Genomic DNA, 15,535 nt, shown 5'->3' on the forward strand with positions numbered 1-15,535 from the left:
CTGATCAAAGCAGATGGGAATAAGGACAAAATGTATAGAAATCTTGGAAAAAAATATGAAGTTTGGAAAGACTTGAGAGTGGAGTGGTTCACCTTCCAGCATGGGAATGACATTAAATGTACAACTGTGGAATGGTTTAGATACATGATTCTCAAAATAGTAGTCCTTTTGCGGCTCACTATACTTAAAGGTCATTAACTGAACTACAATTGAAATCTAAAAAGCAGTGGTGGATAAGTACCTCATGGAAATATTATAATATTACAATATGATATTGCCTGGAAATACAATTACTGAAAATACAAACTCCTGTAGAAACGTTGGTTGACATGAAAGGAAATGGTATTAGCATCTATCAAGGGCAGAGCTAAGAAACATCTGGAAACTGAAGATGCACAGTGGTGAGAATATTTATTACAAGTTATTTCATATTTGTATACAAGTGAAATACAACATAGCAGGAAACTTCTCTAGTCACAATTTTCCAGAAATGTGAGAGATTATTGTTGAAAAAGACTTACAAACAGCTTAAATATGTCCTGCAAGAGTAAATACCACTACTGATTTTTACACCCAGCTTGATGACATTTGAGTAGTTTGGTTGTCTACTAGAGACAGAAGAGAAGCTTGTGCTACAATCTTCTAGTGTCTTTCACTGTGGTGGTAATAGTGAAAGACACTATTTCACAACAAAATATCCAACAGTATTTTGTTGAGTGGCATGTGGGAATAGTTTGGATCAATGCAAATTGATGTGAATTTGGCCTAATCAAAGTCCAAAGAAATCCAGTTGAGAATCTGGGGCAAGACTTGAAAACTGAAATTCACAGACTGTCTCCTTCCAATCTCACTGAATTTGATTTATGCAAAAATGAAGAAAAATGTTACAAATATACAAGAGGAAGTACTAATTTAGTGAAGCTGACTAGAATTACTTCAGACTTTTATTATAAAATATATTTAAACCATGCATCCTTTCCCTAATTCATAATATGCACTTACATGTGCTGGTCTATTGCAGGAAGTCCCATAAAAACATGGAACCCTAATCAGAAAACAACTCGTGTTCCGGACCGTTGAAATCAATATGGGTTGGCATAGTAAAAAAAAGGCTACATTAATCCATTAAATCGTTTTTTGTTCTTATACACGTTACCTCTTTAAATAAGCTTCAATCATTATTAAAATATCCGTTTTTGAAAATAATTTTTGAAAGTTTTATAACCTTTTAATGCCATAATAACATGATCATAATTACAACCTCAATTTGTTATTTATAAAACCAGACAATATATTGTACGGAAATGTTTGTGGTATTTGTGTTAAAGTCAAATGTTTCTATTGTATGAAATATGCAACAAAACATAGAGGGGGGGTTAACACTTTCATCAGCAGTGTAGTTGGCATTTGATTTTGACTTGATCCAAATCATTACTCTGCAGAAAATCTGACTCCAATAACATCAACAAAGGAACAAATGCTGAACATTAAAAATTAAAAAGTGGTTCAAAGGATCCGGGTGGGTCCGCACGGAGGGATAAGTATTGGGTCGAAACATGGTAAAATGTGTAAATCTTAAAACATAATATCGTCTTAACCAACAAGAAGATTATATTTGCTTATCAAACTGTCTAATTGTCAGTGTTGGTGTAGTTTAGTACATTTGTCTCCCACAAAAGAGTTTAGCCATTAACTACTCTGATTGCTATTCACCTAGGTTTCTATAAACTAAAAACGGTCAGTAGGACAAACCCCCTTTGTTACAGGAGCCGCATAATCAATTTTCTTTCCTTAAGAGAGAGGGCCATCTAGTGGCAGCTTCTTGCAAGTGCAGAAAACACAACCAGCAAAATGGTTGTGCAGGCCAACCTCTTTTTTTTTTTTTTTTTTTTAAACAAATTATAAGTCTTTCTATGTAGATTCAAACATTTTACTGTTTACCGTAGAAATTGGTTACAGGAGATTTACTTTTTTTTTCTTTGGAGGGTTTTCTCAGATTGTCTCACATTCTCAAAAACATTATGCTAGATATTACCGAGTCACGGATTATTTCTTAAAAGTGCATTTGGTGTTTGCATGTCTCAATTTTTTGCTTAAATGGCGCTAATACACATTTGTTTAATATCATGGCGTTTTTTTATTTTTTTTGTTCTGTTTGACGCTTTGTTGCTTTGTTTAATTTCAGGACGTTTTGCAACATAAATAAAACATTATGTTGCTTTCGACCAGGTCCAAGGTTCAGCTCATATCAAATTAATGCATTTTAACATTCCATAAAATCATTGCAAAATATAAATGCAAGTTAATTTATTTATAAAATGTGTTTTATATATAAAACACACATATAAATGTGTTTTGTTTTCTAATAACAATAAGTGGTTCTAAAGACACAAAATAGAACTGTTTGTATATTACCATAAACTGCTTATATGGCCTGGTGAAAATGCAGGCTGCTGTTAAGAACTCATTGCAGCCAATCGAGAAATGCATTCAGAAGCAGCAGCTTGAACCAAGACTCTTCCGTTTGTTTAATTCTCCACTTTTTCCTCGTGGTTTACTATTTTCTCATTTAAAACCTGTGATCGTATTGTTCTCAGTGAGCTCCATATTAAAGTGGGAGCTGCATCGCAGCGGATTATTATCACCGGCGATAATAAACAAGCCGCGTTTTTACATCAAACGAGCTGTTTAATTTTCCACTCAGTAAAATTAAATTGCTTATTCGAGAAATCACTCTCCGCAGTGAGTCTCAGGCCGCTTCCGTCTCCTCACCGTAATAACAGACAGATCGGAAAAATATTTAGCTGGAAATTATCTGTTTTTTTTTGTTGTTGTTTTTTTTTTTTTTTTTAATTAGTGCCTAATGGCTCTTCTTTTGAGATTTAATTTGTTTGAGCATGATTAACTCACGGCTTCATAATTAACTTTGCAAATATGAATAAAAAATAATTCAGTTTGCTCCTGATAATGAACACTCGGGTCTAGTTCTGGTTTAATGCGCAATAAAGCTTATGATTGTTTGTGTTCAGCGAAATAAAGGTGATTTCCCACATCCAAAGCGCGTTGCTTATTAACATGTGTGTCTTAATATTAGGCGAAATGAAAAGACTATTTTGTTTTTTTCTTTTCGTCTGCTGTGCTTATATCTTACGTCCTCTGACTAGCTGTACGCTGCTGAGAGTCTGGACGCTTCGACACGTTTCTCAGTGCAAAGAACTTGAACGAGGGGAGCAGCAAGTTTATTACCAAGGACAAAGGACGAGGAAGCGCTTCAGTCAAAGGCCATGGAAATCAGCCAGACCTGAGCGCCTCACTTTGGCTCCTGGCACCGTAAACACGGGGATTGAGGAGCTGTAAACGGCACTAAAACGTTGTCTAATTTTGCAATTTGGGCGTTTATGAGGAGTGTCCGTAGCTTTGGAGCCAAAATCAACTCAGAAAAAGTTAATTGGCTAAACAGGCAAATACTAGCATTCGCATTTGTTGCGTTTGATTTGCTTCAAGGAAAGATCAAAACAATCACATGTTGCACCAGCGGCGTGGCGCTGAATTAATGTCCGTTTGGTTGTTAAAATATATATATATATATATATATATATATATATATATATATATATAAGGGGCCCAGACAGTTGTCCAAGGATATATTATAACTTGGATTCCTTTTCTAAACGTCTGCGTAGAGCACATTTTGAGGCGCGTACAAAACAATTATGACTGTTGTCCAACTTTTGTATCCAAGCGAGGCATCAAACAGTGTGGAAACAATCATAACATTTCTGATCATTTAGATGAACCGCATGCCAATGATGAGCTGAAACTCCGCCATTAATGAAGAACTGACTCCAAGGTTATCTAAATGCGCTTAACTGAGAAAAGGGGGGAAGAAGTCGGACACACTTGTAAAACAGATTGTTGCAATTTGATCAATACGACTGAGTTTAACACCTAAAAGACACTTTAGTAAATTAGTTGAATTTGATTTATTGTTATTTTTAAATACATTTCTAGCTAATAAGACAATTTTGCTTAACTCATCGGGCCTCGAATGCTGACGAAACTGAGAATTGTTTTCTGATTTCGGCGTGAAACGCTGCTGAAACATTAACAAAGCTTTTTAAAGTTAAATAAAACCAATTGGACATGTTTTATTGTAATATTTACATTAACAAGCTGAAAAGGGAAATGTGAGGATTGTGTCAGGCTGGGGGAGGAAATGTTACATTAGAAGGGTTTAGAAACTGTTCTGTATGAATTGCTATGTGAATTGTCGCACGCACACACCCACACACACACACACACACACACACACACACACACACACACACACACACACACACACATAAAAGAATAATAAAATAAAACAAATCTATTCCACCGAGGTGCATATAAGCCCTTTCCCTGACAACCAAAGCTAGAATGTCCTGCTTATTGGGAGCGACTGTCTGAAGGTTAAAAAGTCCCACTTATTATTTTGGCTTGACTTCAGCATAGCAACGTGGCTAAAGTTGTTAAAGAAGAACTTAAACTTTTATTATCACATCTACAGAAACTTTCTCAACCGGAAAACGTATGAAAACTTTTCATTTATTCATTCAGTGTTGCTCATTACATATCAGCCTCACTGTTATGGATTGAACTTTGGACACAAGGGATGAGAATAAAGATGACTGAATCAACATGTTCAATGGAATTAAACTTAGTTTGGATTTGTTATAAAAAAAAAGAAGTGGCTACTAAGTAAACAAGGAGTTTCTGTTTTCACTTATTATTGCTGGAAAAAATGATTTTTCTCCTGAAATGAATGAAGTGTCTAATTTAGTTTAATCGAATCCAGTCTAGTCTGATGTAGGTAACATTTCATTCTAAGTTTGATTAAGGAAAACAAACTAATATGTCTGATTGAAACATAAATAATTTTATCGCCGAATATTGAATACCTTCCAAAATCCATTTCTACAGTGTGGCGTTCAAATAGTGTTGAATTCTCCGAAATGTCTTGAAAAGCACGTTGAACAATGTGTGGACACACCCTGCATGCGTATGAAAGCCTTAGTTTTGAACGACATAAATGCACACGTACAATTGGGTATAGAGTACAATGCAATATTATCACTCTTTGGCAGGATGCATGGGAAAATAGGAAACATTCCGAGCAAGAGCTCACAATCTGTAATCGAGTGCGTCTTCTCTCCAACTGTGTTGTGTGATGTGAACATTTGCCTGAATCATTAAGCACAATCAGAGATGGAAATGTGAGTTCCTTGCAGAATCATTTACAGAGAAGTGATACGGTTGTTGTGTTCTTCTTTCTGTTGAAGGTTACTTGCGAGAGAACTGCCGTTTTGAATTAAACTGCGAATATTTGCTCCACAGCGGATGTAGATGGAACATTTGGAAACTGAGTCAACAATTTTTATGAACAAAACATTAAAGGAAGAAGAAGAAGAAGAAGAAGAAGAAGAAGAAGAAGAAAAACGTTGTTGGCCAAATCAAACCCAGCGGAGCTTTTCGTGCTGATGTGTGTAATTATAACTGTGTCTTTTCCCGCAGCTTTAAGGCCTTTATACGAATAAAACGTGGCTTGAACAGCCTGTAAAATGGAAACCACAAAGAAAGAATCAACAGCAGCAGGTCTGTTACCACAGCGGCTCGGAATCTTTCATGTGCGGCTCCCATAATATGCATATGTTGCGCTTTATGTGAAAGAAGAATCGTTCCTTGTGTTTCCCTCTTGACTTTCAGTCACCTTGGTCATGTTATAGGTTGTGTGATAAAACTTATATTCTTAAGAGTTGAACAGAAAATATAAAGTTTCATAGGATGTTGTAATTTAGAGGTTCCAGTGTGAGAAAAGCTGCCCGTTCTAGTTTATACCAACATATTACCCCATGGATTAATTTTGCTTTGTAAGACTGAGACAAGGGTGGGTCGGACAACATATTTTGCATATCACGTGATTCCGCATTAACAAATCAACAATTACCTTCCCTTTATTCTTCTGGAGTTGCAAAAGGACCTTGCAAGAAAGCGGTTTGTGCAAAGCTCCATGGAAATGTGTGAACGGAATCCCTTAAATCCCGGCTATGTTGGTTCTCTGCTGAATTTCGCTGCCCCAGAATCGCTCTACTTCACCAACCTTCGCGGCAATGGGGCCCATATACCAGGGCTGCATCAGCTCCCTGCGTATAGCAGAAGAGAGGTTTGCGCGCACCCGTGGTCTCCATCAAGTTCGTGTGCGGCGGCTCCTCCGACTCAGAGCCGCCCCTTCGGAGGCTTCTGCCCGCCGTTCACCGGCTCCACCGGCGGCCTTGTCAAGGCGCACCCGGAGGAACGTGACCACGCTCGGTGCTTCGAAAAGACCCAGGAGGCTGGCAGGCTACAGGAAGCGGCGTATGCTGCGTCGGAACACGGGATCCGTGGAATCTCAGAGTTAGAAACAGAGTCACACTGCTCTGAGACTCAGCTTGATCCGGATTCATCAGCGCCTCTGCGCGGCACCAAGCAGGAGCACAAACCCACTGAGGCACCATCAAATAACGCGTGCTCCAGGACCACATTTGGCCAAGGTGAAGGACAAAACAAAGACTACTTTCTTTGCATATTTCAAGTCTAGTTAGGATAATTTGCCTCTTTTTAACTCTTTAAATCAGATGTTACTAACTAAGACCTTTGGTTTGGATTTAGGATTTTAAGAAACGGCTCCCTAACCCCCTCTTACACAGCTTTGTGGAAAGATCCAAAATCCAAGAGTTTACTTTTCACACTCTGTGCTATGCAATTATGACAAACAGAGATACATTCTATTCTGAAACAATCATTGTTATATATATATATATATATATATATATATATATATATATATATATATATATATATATATATATATCAAAAGTATATAACATCGAACTAAAGCAAAACCCATTAAAACATAAGAAATATAACAGTTAGACGGCGAATACTAAATATAAAATTGAATATAGTTATAGAAATTTTAAATTGGCCTCGAATTATACATAATGCAAATCTCCTACGAATAAAAACATTAAAAAGCAACAGAAGATGAAAGTGAAAACTCCCAAAGTAACGTTTCAAATATGACATATGAACACGACCGGTGCCGTTATGGCAGCCATGGTGGTATGTGCATATAAAGTACAAACTGGAATCGACATTACAGTAAGACGCAAGTGCTTTTTAATAATTCAGAAACTTCTAGAAAAGCATCGCTCAGGTCTTGCTGGATAATACAACTTTCCAGTTTTCTTCGAGAGCTTCCAGTTTGGACCTTTCCTCTTTTAATTTTCCGATATCAGGAATATATGAAAAATATATTAAATCACGCTTCAAGTGTAGCACTTTACAACCCAAGTGCAAAAGATGGAATCACAAGATACCAAGTGCATCGACATGCTTTTGCTTTGTGCATTAACAGGCTGCCAGAAATAGGAGTTCTTACTTCTGGTGCGTTGGATGAAAGAGGTGTGAAAAAAGAAATCTGCTTCTCAGTGTTTGATGATCAGAACTGATCCAGAGAAACTCGACTGATTCAGGCCTCTGGCCCATTGATCTGCGCAACTCGTGTAATTTGCACCGCTTTTCTTTCTTTGCACTTCTGCATCTACTCATAATTAATTTCATTTAAGTTTGAAAAAGCGGACCCACTTCCTTTGTGGCATGATGAAAACCATCCAATGCCGTCCGATTACATGAACAGATTCAGAAGTTATTCACAGTCCAATTTGACCGTAATTCTAATAAAATACAGTCCAACTTAGTTGAGTAACATTTGCCGTTGGGAGAATGTTGTCTATCCTTTTAATCATATTTTTTCTTTCAATTCATATGGTTTGTGTGTGTGTGTGTGTGTGTGTGTGTGTGTGTGTGTGTGTGTGTGTGTGTGTGTGTGTTTGTAAAAGCGTGAAACCTGTCGCCTCTCTTTCCTCTTCAGGTGCCCCCTGGTGCTCCTCGCACGTGAAAGCCCGAAAGAAGAGGAAGCCTTACACGAAGTCCCAGCTCGCTGAACTTGAGAATGAATTTCTGCTGAACGAGTTCATCAATCGCCAGAAGAGAAAGGAACTGTCAGACAGACTCGCACTAAGCGACCAGCAGGTGAAAATCTGGTTCCAGAACCGCAGGATGAAGAAGAAGCGCCTCATGATGCGCGAACACGCTTTCGCCTCGTACTGATGTGACCTTTGGACTTGATCCTGAACCGGCTGGGGAATTATTCCAGACTTGCTGTGTCGTCCCTTCTCTGTTTTCTGTATGTCTTCGCTGGTATTAAATTGTACGTCTCATTTTTATTATTTGGAGTCGTGGGAATGTTTTTGGAGCGGATTATTGAGCACAAAGCGCACGACTGCCACTCTACCGACCAGATGTCTGATCCTATATTTGCTCCTCTCTGTTTTCTGTCTCAGACAACAAAAGCACTTTGGCTATTTTTAGGTAAGGATGCCAGGAAAGGACCGCTTTCGCTTAAACCGGGAGTATTTTCGCTACACAAACGGGCACACTGTTGCACGCAAACACATTTTGTTTCATGGGACAAAAGTAAAAAGGTTAAAATATTAAGATTTAATGCTGATATTTCTTATCTTAGAGCGCAAAGTTCGTATTAGCTCAAGCTAAATGATAACATTTTTCTTTTATCGGAATTCTTCTTTTTTTTTTTTTACTACGAAGTTGTATTTCGCGCGAAGGTTGTCTAATGATGACTCAAGTGGTTCCCTAGTAACATTACTGTCAAGATTGAATGATTAAATATTACCAAAAAATGTAGTAAATTATGTCGTGGTGACATGTCCTTTCTATCACACGTTTCGGCAAAGGAAAATTCGTGCCCGCCTATTTAATTCCTTTCTGAATATACTTTATAATCTTTTCAATTTTATTTTCGTTTATTTATTTCTTGCTGAGCGAGTCGTTTGTTTGGGTAACAATTTAAACGAGCAATGTGAGTTAATGTGGAAGAATCTGAGGGTGCTCCATTAAACAATATATATTTGTTGTCTTTTTTTCCCCATATGGTTGCAAAGTGACTTGGTTCTTTTATTCGGTTTAATGCATGTCGAAAGGGCATTCGAGTGCCTCTCTGAATGTTTTTTAAACACCAGAAATGATGCATCTGTGGAATTACAAAGAAAACCACGAACAGTCTCCTTCACGGACGGTAGGAAAAATGGGTCGGTAGTCAGGACGCAACACCATAAGACACGCATCTGTAAATAAACGTAATTTTAAAATATTTGTTGTTGAATATTATTGTATAATATGTATATATGGCGATGTTTGTTCGTGTGTCAATCAGATACTCAGATATTTGCTCAGTGGAATCTGTACAGCTTTTGCTATTAGTTCTCTCTGCAGTTCTGCAGAAGTGAAACAGTAGTGGAGGGGTCAGAATTTACAAGCGCTCCGCTGCTTCAAATGCGTGCAACAAAGGGGTAATCATTATTTTTAGCCACATAGATTCCATAATATCATCGTTCCTGGATATTATGTTATGCACAATGTTTGTTGAATTTGCAATCATTTAAGCCCACTGCGCTTATTTTTAAATAACTTTCTAATTCCACTCAGCAGTCTTGCAGGGGTGAAAAAGTAGTGGAGAAAACAACGGATCAGGTTCTCTCACTGCCACTACTGTTTGACATGCGCACACGCAGCGATGAGTAAATGTTAATTTTAGCCCACAAGATCTCCATAAAACATTATCTCCTGAATCCAGCACTCAGTTTGATACCAAATACCCCAGCAGTTAATTTCACCTTGTTTATTTATCTGCGTAAATCTTCCTCGACGTGCATTACACAGCAGCCGCAACCATCACCCACAGTGGGCAATTCCTGTGGCTGTGACCTATCGTGTCGGATGTAATTCAATAGTCAAACACCTCCCGAGTATCTCTATTACGCTTGGTGCACATTAAAAGACCCCAAAGCAGACGTTCAAGTGAAAGTGTTTTTATTATACTATGATTTTTTTTCTTACAGAAATGCTGGCTTCTCATCGTGATTGAGAAGTAACCCGGTGGTCTCAAATTGTCATTCCAAGACACAGATAAGAGACTGAAGATCCTGTTTTGGGAGTGGGTGGGTGGGGATGACGAAACAGCAAAGGAGCAGCGTGGGAGACATATAACAATGGAGAGCGTCCATCTGTGGCTGTTCTACACATAATCAAGTTCTCAACAATGGAGCTCAGTTATTTCTCTGACACTTTATTCACTCTTTATTGTGCAAAAAGAGACAAAATGTTAGATTTGTCCCGACTGTCAGATTTGAAAAAAAAAAAAAAAACAATAATAATGCACTTTTACCATATTTTCCACACTCAATGAGTTTGTATGTATTTGTCATTTTCTTTGTTGTAACACCTCAATACACACACTTTAAGTGCTGTAAATGTTTTTTTTAAAGCATTATTTATTTTATCTGCATAGTATTTGCAGCATTATATTGCTGCTTCACTTTGCTCTTGCTGCTACACCTAAAAAGGGGTGCAGAAAGAAAGTTAAGGTCAAGTTAGCATGACTGCAGCTTCAAACTGTCCGAACAAAAGGACACGTGATTTTGTGAATGCAAAAAGGATTTTTACTTGAAGAATCCACATCAGTCTTCAGTATACAATTTCGGAATTTACACAGTAAATAAATTAGAGGCTTTGCAACACTATCATAGAGGGTTTTAGAAATAATAAAGCATATATTTTTGCATAATTTCTATTAAAAACAACATTGCATATAGAGCCAACATTGCATATACTTCACGTCTACATTTGAGAAATCGATTTGAGAAAGTATTTTGGTGCAACTGCGTTACAATGTTAAAAGCAATAATAAAATAACACTTTCGCCACAAACAGATAATTCATACAATTAACCATCTTAATTAAGACCACGGTTCCATGAAAGTCACCACAATTTGGGGTTGTTAAATTGTCCAAAAATAATATGCAACGAATAAGGACACCTGTGTGTTTTCCCCAGACAACTTCGACTTTCAGTAATCAACAGTTATGCAGTACTGTACGTGTTTTTAACCCCCCCCCCCCCCCCCCCCCCAAAAAAAAAACCCAACAAAAAAACAAGAACAATAGCAACAAAAAAAAAAACGTGATTTCAGGACAATAGAACTAGTTCTAATTTAATTCAGTATTTATACTTGATGGGCAACAAGTCCCGCCTAATGTAGGTCATTTCAAAATGATCATAAGAGAGACCAGAGAGTAACGTGCAGGCAGAAATCCCCACTGTTGAATAAAAGAGGTTGCCCCAAATCTTCACTGTTTTGATTATGCAAAGCAACCAACCAACAAATGCAAACTTTGTTTTCTGATTCACCTTTACTTGTCTTTGATGCTGTTCATTGCGCACTGTTGCTCTGCGTAAAGTGGCGCACTGACCCACAGGAGTTTGAATATATTTTACCATTTAGAGCCTTTAGATGCCTTAATATGAAATTGCTGAAAAGCTTTCTGTTTTGTGAGAAAAGAAAAAAACAACAACAACAACAACAACAAAAAAAAGCTAAAGAAAAACAATACTCACAATTCCAAACAAAATATTGTTCGAGGCTGGAGTGATGAGCTATCTTCCCCCTGTGTTTTTAACTTAAGTTTTCCCACCGAGGAAGGAGGCGAGCTTTACACGCCTGGTTGCCTGCGGGGCAATAAAACGATATGGTTGCAGAGGAGACTTGTTGGACATCACCTAGACACGGCAGACGGTCAAAGCCAGTTGTTTTGGACTTGGCAGTGCAAAATGTGCACAGATATTCACATTTGAATCTACAGGATTTTTTTTCAACTTTTTGTTCTTTGTCTGGATATTTTTTTTTTTTTTTACCTATTTAAGTATTGGATTTATTTATTTATTTGTTTAAACTTTTTTTAATGAATCAGTTTGCAAGCTTTCATACAGATTGAGGCATTTCATTGTTTAAATTGTTGCACCAGAACATTCTGTTTTCCATCACGCTGTTGCTTTTTGTCTTTTAATTAACATAAACACTCACTTTCCTCTGATCCTTTTGCTGGCTTTACTTTTTTGTTGTTGTTGCGTTACCGCACATTGTTCGTGAATTAGTATGAGATTTAAAATGTTTCTGCAAGAAAACGTGATTCTGCAGTCATGGTGACCTTGCATTAAGCGTGCAGATCATTTTTCAACTGTTGCTTACAGACAATGCATTCTCTAAATTTACTGACGCATTGAGTGGGTGTGGCTGCAGAGATCAATCTCCAGCGAGAATGATCCTGCTGTACAGCAATAAAGTCAATATTCCAGCAATGGTTAAAAAATTTCTTTTTTTTTTCCTATGAGCTTTGGGGCAAAAAAAGGGCTGGAGAGGAGTTTCCGCTGCAGCCAGGCAGCCAATAGAGTCTCTTGTAAGCGCTCACATGAGTTGCTTTTTTTTCTCCATGCTGTTTTTAATGACTGATATTGATGTATGGTAATTTCTTAGCTGGATCACATGACACAATTACCTCAGGAATCGATCAAGATGTATTGCAGGTCTGCCTGCGTTTCCGATTTTTCCTCTCTGTCGGGGTCTCTTCGCACACCCGCGGTGCTACAGATGGACAAAGTTTAACGCGGCCGCGCCGCCAACTCCGTCCCTCTGTTGCATGGAGGAAAAAGGAAGAAGAAAAATGACGGAATTCGACGATCGCAGCTGTGCGTCAAATATGTTTTTGCCCAGCTGCACTTATTATGTTTCGACGCCTGATTTCACCTCAGTCTCCTCCTTTCTACCGCAGACTACTTCGTGTCAGATAAATTTCCCCTATTCGCCAAATATAGCCCAAGTCCAACCTGTTCGAGAGGTCGCGTTCAGGGATTATGGACTGGACCATCCCAAATGGCACTACAGGGGCAATTACGCGTCTTACTACTCAACGGACGAGATAATGCACCGGGAACTGATTCAGTCGTCGAGCGGCAGGGCGGATGTGATATTTAAAAACGAGCCCCTGTACGGTCACCACGGGGGAACCAGCGCGCAGTGCAATTTCTTCGCGGGAGTGGGCCGAAACGGTGTTCTTCCCCAGGGCTTCGACCAGTTCTTTGATTCTCCTAACACGGAGCACCCCAAACAAAAGGCTGCAGAGACTGCTGCCCACGACCATCATGACGATGCTGATGCCACGAACATCAGCCAGGCTGTAACCAAACTGGAGCAACAAAACGCAGAACCTCCCGGGAGCGTCGACGAGGACTCATCTTCCAACTGCGGCGACAAGAGCAGCCGTCAGAGTGAGTCTAGTCTGTATTTTCCCTCATTACGCGATGAACAAAAGGTGTTCGGAGCCTCTGGGATGCACAGCGTCCACCTCCGTGGCGATCCGCGGGTTATATGCAGCTTTATAAGCATGCAAAAGCTTTTATATCCCAATAAGATTTACTTTACGGTTGTAAAGGAATTTACAATGGGAAACAGTTAAAGCAACCGTGCTTTAAGGTTTCCTGTGTGCAAGAACAATGCAATGTGGATTGATTTAACTTAGATTGATGGAGCATTAAAAAGTGATCATTTTTGGCGGAGGGATCGATATTTTTAAGGCAGATTTAAGATGAAAAAAATGGGTGCGCATTGTGCCAAAATACGCATGACAATCGGGTCTTTTTAATGCAGATAACCTCTGAATTGTGTGTGTTCGAGTGTGTGTGTGTGTGTGTGTGTGTGTGTGTGTGTGTGTGTGGGTGTGTGTGTGTGTGTGTGTGTGTATGCGCGAGCGTTCGAGCTGTCTGTTTAGGTTTGTGTGTGCGCGTGTGTGAGAGTGTGTATACGTAAGGGCCTTCCTACCAATAAAGGCCTGACTAAATTATTGCATTTGTTTTTTAACACAGTTTACTTCACTTGTAGACTCGGTGATCCTGGACACTGACCGTACCTTTCTTCTCTTGCAGGGGGTTGGTTTTTGTTCACGATTGTTTTCCTGTTTTGCAGGTTCATCAACCAAGTCCAGGAAGAAGAGGTGTCCGTACTCCAAATACCAAATCCGAGAACTTGAACGAGAGTTTTTCTTCAACGTTTACATTAACAAGGAGAAACGCCTCCAGCTGTCCAGAATGTTAAATCTGACAGATCGCCAGGTGAAGATTTGGTTTCAGAACAGGAGAATGAAGGAGAAAAAACTCAACCGCGACCGCCTACAGTATTTTACTGGAAACCCTTTATTCTGATATCTGAGGCTTGCTTTAGCATCCAAAGACACACAGACTGAACTGAACAAGCTTCTCGGTACTATATAAGAACTGCAAGCTAATTTGCCACATATCTTAGATAATTGGTACATTTATTTTAAGCTGTTCATCCATTTATTGGCTTCACTCTGGCAATTAAGTCAATCAGAATATTTTCATTGTTATTTTGAAATTATATTAAATATATTCCTCCTTCTTTTCTTTTGTAGATATATTTGTAACGTGCATGTATTAGATGTTGTGTATTGTCAAATAATAAGCAGAGCAAACTATTCTCTTTTACAAAAATACTCGCGTGCGGCTCAAACAACAAAAGAAGAAGAAGAAGAAAAAGAAGAAGAAGAAGAAGAAGAAGAAGAGCGATTTTGTGTTATATTTTGAGGGGCTTGGTCTTCCCCACGAAACATGAAGGAGCGCTATTTCAGTTTGGTGCTAGAAGTCTTGTATGATCCCGTTGTTTCCTCTGCTTTGAAAAACTGAATTGTTTGCTAAACCTTGAACCGTCTAGACAGCATAATAAAAAGTAGCTGTAAAGATCTAAATAAGGGGCTATTGGACTGTGGTGTTTCAGCCCCCCAGACCACATGAGGAACAGATCTTCCGTCCGGTCTTAAAGAGCTTTTCCTCCGCATCCAAGCGCATTTCTATAGGGTTTCCACCAGATTCAGATTTTGTTAAAATTTGTTTCGTTTCCAAGGATGCTTTTTGTTGTTGTTGTTCTTATCGATCTTGTTGTTGTTTTATTATGTCACGGACTTCTGGCATCACCTGCAAAGGACTGGAAAACTGCAGAAGAAAGAGATTTGTCACGTTTTACCTTATTTTCGAGTTTGCTTGAATGTGCGGAAAACGTGTGGAGCAGCTTCGCTTTATAACGCTGTTTTGCAAAAAATAAAAATAAAAAAATAAAAGTCTCGACTGCAACAAGTCTGTTTACAGAAACCTGTTCATAACGCTTGCAATGCAGAAGAATAATTAATATAGTCTCACTGTATGTTTGAGCTGCATTTAAGTCACGAACGAACAGGAATTAATGTCAAAATTATTTCTGATTCCTTTTTCCATGCACTCTAATTTCCCTGGGTCGTGATTTTATTCTGGCATGAAAAATGGATCACCAACTGCGTGGTGTGTGTTTTTTTTATATTCACATTGTATCCACATGAGGGCAGACTTTTATATTCAGTTGAATGGAAGTGCAGACTCGGGCAAATTTAATATGTATCCAACATGGAAACCGAGGTGGAACAATCTGTTCTGCCCAGGGATTACTGAGATTTTATTTTAAGCAGTTCCTTCAGCTAAATCATCTATTAGGCTTTT

At 38.6% G+C, this 15,535-nt stretch overlaps 2 protein-coding genes across 2 annotated transcripts; both read left to right on the top strand.

The window, feature by feature from the left end:
- The first annotated feature begins 5,994 nt into the window (after positions 1 to 5,994).
- hoxd12a (homeobox D12a) lies at positions 5,995 to 9,950 on the top strand. Its single transcript, XM_028022025.1, has 2 exons — positions 5,995 to 6,569; positions 7,952 to 9,950. The coding sequence occupies exons 1-2, from the start codon at positions 6,050 to 6,052 to the stop codon at positions 8,188 to 8,190; spliced, it is 759 nt and encodes a 252-aa protein (XP_027877826.1). The 5' UTR covers positions 5,995 to 6,049; the 3' UTR covers positions 8,191 to 9,950.
- Positions 9,951 to 12,425: 2,475 nt separating this feature from the next.
- On the top strand, positions 12,426 to 15,136 carry hoxd11a (homeobox D11a). Its single transcript, XM_028021932.1, has 2 exons — positions 12,426 to 13,261; positions 13,956 to 15,136. Exons 1-2 carry the CDS (start codon positions 12,634 to 12,636, stop codon positions 14,189 to 14,191), a joined length of 864 nt encoding a protein of 287 aa, XP_027877733.1. The 5' UTR covers positions 12,426 to 12,633; the 3' UTR covers positions 14,192 to 15,136.
- Positions 15,137 to 15,535: the final 399 nt, after the last annotated feature.

This window comes from Xiphophorus couchianus, chromosome 7 (assembly GCF_001444195.1).
Source record: "Xiphophorus couchianus chromosome 7, X_couchianus-1.0, whole genome shotgun sequence".
NCBI lineage: Eukaryota > Metazoa > Chordata > Actinopteri > Cyprinodontiformes > Poeciliidae > Xiphophorus > Xiphophorus couchianus.

Bases quoted from the DNA above. Each gene is read 5' to 3' on its own strand.
- hoxd12a (XM_028022025.1), top strand. From the start codon at position 6,050: ATGGAAATGTGTGAACGGAATCCCTTAAATCCCGGCTATGTTGGTTCT. The intron at 6,570-7,951 runs GTGAAGGACAAA...TTTCCTCTTCAG, and splicing joins CAGGACCACATTTGGCCAAG to GTGCCCCCTGGTGCTCCTCG.
- hoxd11a (XM_028021932.1), top strand. From the start codon at position 12,634: ATGGAGGAAAAAGGAAGAAGAAAAATGACGGAATTCGACGATCGCAGC. The intron at 13,262-13,955 runs GTGAGTCTAGTC...CCTGTTTTGCAG, and splicing joins CGACAAGAGCAGCCGTCAGA to GTTCATCAACCAAGTCCAGG.